Genomic DNA, 6685 nt, shown 5'->3' on the forward strand with positions numbered 1-6685 from the left:
ATACTGGTGGGTAAAGAGAACATATCCTCATGATGTTGCATCTGCTCAGAACTTTGTTTAAACTAAGCCACTACACATACATTGCCACTATATGTACAACCTTGAGAGGCAGTGTGGTGTAGTGGTTAAGAGCAATGGTTTGGAGCAGTGGACTCCGATCTGGAGAACCGGGTTCAATTCCCCACTTCTCCACATGAGTGGCTTCCCCACTCCTACACATGAAGCCAGCTGGGTGACCTTGGACTAGTCACAGCTCTCTTAACAGCTCTCTCAGCCCCACTACCTCACAGGGTGTCTGTTGTGGGGAGGGCAAGGGAAGGTGATTGTAAGCCCGCTTGAGTCTCCCTTAAGTGGTAGAGAAAGTTGTCATATAAAAACCACCTCTTCTTCTTAGCACACCAGTGCAACATCCCAGGCTGCAGATCACTGAAATGCTAATATTACTCATGTTCCCAACTAGGAGGGCTGGAAAGGACCTCTACCTGAAATCTTGCAAAGCCTCTGCTAGTCAGAGCTAAAACTTGGCTAGATGGACCAATTATCTAACTTAGTATAAAGGCAGGGGCGTTATGTTCAACATTCTTCCTGACCTGATTGTTATGAGATGCCTGCCCTCAATCTCCTTGTGCTAGGCACCACTGGTTTCAACCCTCTCCTCCTTCCCAATCTCACCCTTGTCTTAACATGTCTGTGTACTTCATGAGAAGGAGGGAGCGCATCTCTCACTTGGCTCCAGAATGGTTGGAAGGTAGTGCTTCATTGCCTTCATAACACCAGTTTTGGTGAGGCAAGGGGAGAGGAATGCTAAAGAAGCTACTGCAGGGCTAGTAAAAACATTTCCCTCTTCACCAGAAATGGCATGTCAGCAGCACCGTACAAGCCAGCAGCATTCCAGAGCAGCCAAATGTCCCCCAAAGCACCTTAAATAAGTGCCTAGAGGCAAGTGAAGAGGTCCCTTCATGCCCTGCACCCCCAAGCTACGATACACATCTCCTATGGAGGGCCCAGGATCCCCTTTATCAAAAAGAGGCTCTTTGTCCTGCTCAAACCCCCTTCATAAATGTATTAGCAACACTGATCTCTGCATCTGCAGGAATTTGAACACCAGTGAGAACATATGACCAACCATTACTAAATCAAACTATTCAGCCCAGTATACTGTCTGATACTGGCCAGATCCAAAAGGCATGAGAAGTTGTAGCAGACTAGTCAGGCATGACCTTCCCTACCATTCACACTCACCCATTCTTCCACCATAACACTATCTTTTTCAATTACTTACAATGGAAACCCATATGGTTCTCATTCTTTTGACTGCATCACCATGTAAACTGATTGCAGGCTATTGATGAGCTAGGCCACATTGATTTCAGAAGGAACGGCAGTTTGTGCTTGCTTCAAATCACACCCCACTCAGAAGTAGTCAGAAAACATGCCACATGAAGCATTCCATGTGAACCTCCACCATTAAGGCAAGTGCAAAAATATCGTGTCAAGATGAAATTTAATTCTGACAAAACAGAGGACTATTGGTCCATCACAGTCACTAAAGTCTACTCAGACTGGCAGTGGCCTATGGCTTGGGGCCAGCATACCTGAAGGACTACCTACTCCTTTACAAACCTCCACCCATCTTGCAGCTCTTGTATGTTAATATTAAGTTGAGTATGGCTGAGCTCCTCATAGCTTCCTAAACCATCTGAAAAAGGAATGCCAGCTGGGCAGGTCAGGAAGTTGCATGACTGTTGGATGCTTAGCAGAGTTTGTCTCCCAGCACACATCAGGGAAGTTGAAGTCACCCATAACTACCAGGTCATGTTGTTTAGATACCCTGTCAAGCTGTTCAAGGAAGGCAGCACCCACCTCTTCACCATGGTCAGGCAGTCTGTAGCAGACTCCAACCACATTACTGTTTGTCCTTTCCTCCCTTATCCTCAGCATCTAGCGCATCTAGGGGACTAGAGAAACTGTCCTATGGGGAGCGGTTAAGACGCTTAGGGCTGTTTAGCTTGGAAAGAAGGCAGCTGAGGGGAGACATGATAGAGGTCTATAAAATTATGCATGGTTTGGAGAGAGTGGACAGGGAGAGGTTTTTCTCCCTCTCCCATAATACTAGAACACGAGGTCATCTGTTGAAGCTGGAGGGTGACAGATTCAAAACAGATAAAAGGAAGTATTTTTTCACACAACGCATAGTTAAATTGTGGAACTCCCTGCCCTGGGATGTGGTGATGGCTGCTAACTTGGAAGGCTTTAAGAGGGGAGTGGTTAAAATGTGAAGTTTGGATTGGGGAAGCCTGGTTTCAAATCCCATGCAGGCCATTTACCATTAAACTCGCTGGGTTACCTTAGGCTAGTCATTTGTTCACAGGTCAACCTAGTTCACATCACTTGGGAGAAGAAGAAAAAAAGGCAGGACCATCCCACCCCTGAGTTCCTCACAGAAAGTGGGGTTATGCACAGCAAAATAAATGGTCAAATCACTATTTTCTCTACCTTCCCTTTATAAGGCATCATCTCAGGGAGGTGGGGGGGGGGAAATGCAGTGTCAGGAAAGAAGTTAGCAGCGAGGCTTTCCTCTTTCGTCCCAAGAACTTTACCCACACAATGAGAATGGGATCAAATAATATTACCAGGAAAAGAAAGATGTGAACAAAAAAATTAAAAGTCAAAAAGGCCACAAAAAGACCATCTGTAAGGTAGGACTGGTCAGCCCTGGTTAGTATTTGGATGGGAGACCACCAAGGAATATCAGGGTTGCTGTGCAGAGGAAGGCACTGGCAAACCACCTCTATTAGTCTCTTGCCATGAAAACCCCATAAGGGGTCGCCATAAGTCTGCTGCGACTTGACGGCACTTTACACACACAAGGACTGTCCATATACCAAACAATTCTCACATGTACCCACATCCATGCATGAAATCAGAATACTGTGTGCACCAATCAGACAGCACCTGCAAAACAGAAGTATTTGCCTGCAGAGCAAATACTTCCAGATGACTCAAACAAGTGATCCAAATCACGTACTTACAAGGAAATGCAAACAAAAAACAAGGCCTCTTGCTAACCTGATCTCAGATAAAATATCTTTCCAAATCCAGCTATAACAATTGGTCAAACTCTAAGCATGAGCAAAACCTATCCATGAAGTCTCCCCATGGAAAATTTTAGTCTGCACTACCGTGCACACTTATACCCACGTCCAGAATGATGTTGCATGAATGACCCAGGGCAACTCCATTCAGGAAACCAAGCAAATGTCAGGGAAGCAACTGCACCACTGCTGTGATGCAGATTCCATGGCGCACTTGAGAACTGATGAAACCATCAACCCAGGACACACTGTGGATCATGCAGGTCAGCGGCGCATGGTCAACATAAAGCCAACCCAGAGAATTGTGCCCAAAGCCCCAGCTCCACACAATTGGCGATTAACCATTTCTGATGGTAAAGAACTGTTCAAGGTCTCCCAATGGACCCATTTTTGTAAGGTTTCTTACAAAAAGGCTAGGAGTTCATTTCATTGAGTTCCCCTTAGTTCCAGCATTATGTAAAATTAAGCAATGATTCCCTATCAAACACACATTTTACTGTATTTCCTTATATGATAGCCTCCTCTTTTTTGAAAAAAACCTAGTCTATCTTAAATTTACATACAAGTTACAGTTATATCAAATCATAAAAATCTTTTTGAGCATAACATTGGGAGATCCTCTTACATTCATAGTCATCTTCCTTTCAAGTGAACACAGGTACATATTTTAGGCTCTCTTATCCACCTCTTTTCTAAACTGAAAAAGAAAATCAAATCTTTTTTGCCTTGCCTCCCATGGAATTTCTGCAGCAGTTATCCTTACTCGTTCTGGTTCTACTATATACTTTTTAAAGATATGCAGCCAGAATTTCATGCACTATTCACAATGCAAACATGCAGCACACCCAGTGATTAATATAGAAACATTCTTATTCTTTCTGCATCATTTCTTATTCTTTTCCTAAGAGCATTTAACAATGTTTGCTGTTTTGATGGCTGCATGCATTGTCAACACTTTCAGGATGCTAACCACAAAGTACATCCAAATCTTTTCCATGAGATGTAATAGTTAACACCATGTTAGCAAAATATGAATGTTTTCCAAGTGTGCACTCCTTTATACCTGTCATTACTAGATGTCTTTGTTGTTTTTAGGAAAGGGACATTGTCATGGGTTTTTGAGAATCGAAGTAATCATTGCATATGGAATTCAACACACAATGAAAGCAAAGAAGTAATTATACCCCCTCTCCCATTTATCAAACTCCATCGGTGGCAAGATTGATAAATGCAAGGTCAGACCAACAGTAACAAACATAAATAAGGAACTAGACTCATATTCACGTTGGGCATGTGCTATATAATGTAACATAAAAGCTGCAAAATATCTACTTATATAACACACAGTTCCTTAGTGTCTTCATGATGAACTTGTAAATTTATGCTAAAACTGTAATCTAGCAAACTAGCATTTCACTATATTGTCTTTGCAGAAAATTGTGTAACACAGAGAAAAGCACCAAAGCAGCCAGGCGTACCAAATAACTGTGCTTAATGTGGGCTGAATTTAGCTCATGGAACTTTCCCTATTTCTCCAACACATTTTTCATCAGATAAGTGTCTTTAGATAAAATTCGGCCCATAGCTGAGAGCCCAACACATCACCCCCCAGGCCCATGATATGCAACTGCAGTGGAATCCAGAAAATTATGCCATTATCCTTTTTTTTTAAAATCAGAGCAGATCATGGCCTGTTTGTTTTCTCTTGACTATTCCAGCAGAGAGCACAAAAGTGCCATTTGACGGTATTAAGGACAAATTCATGTTTCATTCATAGCTAACTGAGTCAGTCCTCTGCCAGCGTGCAGGTAAGGACCAGGGATGCACAACCCCAAGGAAAAAGATGAGGCGGCAGTTTCATGCACTACACCCCCACGGGAACTCAAAGTGATTTCAATCATAAAACATAAGCCAGTAAGACAATGGACATAAAAACCACTTCAGGAACAAACTGGGATAGCACCAAAGAGGCTTTGTATCTACCTTTCAGAATTTCTGGCTGGGAAAAGCAGTGAAACCTATCACCAGGAGAGTCAAGTCCCTCTGGAATACAACAATTCTGCCTCGCAGAGACAACATGCTGTCCCTCCACAAATCAAGGACTAGCAATTACCCATTCAAAAGGTTTATCAATCATCCCCTAGCCAAGGGTGGCTAATTTAGACTAAGCTGATGGGCAGAAAAGGCCTCAATGCAAGGCAAACTGTTACTCACAGCCCTGCTTTGGTTTGACTTGACCTAAAGCAACCATTTCCAGATTGCAGAGCGAAGGCCCAAAAAAGGTCATCATAAACCTTATGCAACTGCATCTTTTGGCAAATTCCAGGCAACGGCTCACCCAAAATCTTAATACACACACACATACACACACACCCCACCACATTTAAACAGGGACTACTGGAGTATCATGCAAGACAGGACTCGGCGGGAGTCAAACATCAGTAAGAATCAGGCTTTGAACTGTCTCAAGATGCCCAGGAACTCTTTCTACATACCCCCAAATTTCCAAAAAGGATGGTGGGAAGGGAAAGGCGGAGGAGCTGTAAAATGGTGATGCAACTTTGCAGGAAAGATCGATTCCTCTTAAGACACATATGCAGCGGTTCAGGGAGAAACCAAGGGTTCATTTGCGTTAGAGCACTATCAAATAGTTCGATACAAGGGATCTGGTACAACAAAGGGTTAAACGATGCAAAAAAGCGCAGCGGGGGGGGGGGGTTGGTGCCTGCAAGAGGAAATCAAACTCCTTCTGGAGCTGCGGTGGGGGAGAGGGCAGAAGAGGGGGGGGATCCAAGCCGAAACGGGATCACTGGGGAAAAGAAAGGAACCATCCGCTGCTTGTTTCTGCCCCAAAGCCACAGAAGTAAATCAACTTACCGGGGTCGAAGTGCGAACTGAAGGCAAAGCTGGGGTTGAAAAATGAAGCCGACATGACAATAGCCACGCGATTTGCCACCATTCCCATGGCAAAGCAGCAAAGTGGGGGTTGGTTCGGGGGGGTGAGGGGAAGAGAGGGAAGGAATCAAAACCAAATGGCAAGAGGCGGCAGGCGCTGGGCAGGTGAGGCGGTGGGGAAGGGGGGCTCTCGAAGCTCTCACAACTCCAGAACTTGCGCCGGCGCCACATGAAAGACCACCATCTCTCCTCCTGCTAGCGCAGCCAGGGAATTCAGTACTGCCGCTCCTCCTCTTCCTCCATGTTATTATCCCAATGCGTCTCCTGCAGGTATTTTTTGTTTAGTAGATTAGATCCTCCATGCGAAGATTACGGGGACGCAGGTTGTCATTGCCACAGTTGCAAGGGGTAGCATCAGAGAGTCGCCCCCCACCTTTTCCAACCGCAAGCCCCTCGGCACCCGGGGCTGCAAAGGCAAAATTAAAAAAACCAAAACGCCGAACACAAAAATGGAAAAGAAGCGGCCTGCAAAAGCAAAACACCCTACCAGAAAATAATGTTGTTAGTCTTTAAGGTGCTACTGGACTCTTGCCCTTTTTGGCTACTGCAAAAGCAAAGTTCCCCCGACCCGGTGCAGGGCCCAGCCTCGAGATTCAGCCCTAGTGAGTGTTTTGCAAAAAAAATAACAATAACAA

The 6685-nt window shown here is 44.6% G+C and overlaps 1 protein-coding gene across 1 annotated transcript in view; it reads right to left on the reverse strand.

Annotated features, from left to right (window-relative positions):
* AATK (apoptosis associated tyrosine kinase) overlaps positions 1-6088 on the reverse strand; it is a 101765-nt gene extending 95677 nt beyond the window's left edge. Inside the window, exon 1 of the mRNA XM_056855102.1 lies at positions 5973-6088. Within this exon, the coding sequence (XP_056711080.1) occupies positions 5973-6060 (88 nt within the window). The 5' untranslated portion in view covers positions 6061-6088. The remainder of the gene's footprint in view (positions 1-5972) is intronic.
* Positions 6089-6685: the final 597 nt, after the last annotated feature.

This window comes from Euleptes europaea, chromosome 1 (genome assembly GCF_029931775.1).
Source record: "Euleptes europaea isolate rEulEur1 chromosome 1, rEulEur1.hap1, whole genome shotgun sequence".
NCBI lineage: Eukaryota > Metazoa > Chordata > Lepidosauria > Squamata > Sphaerodactylidae > Euleptes > Euleptes europaea.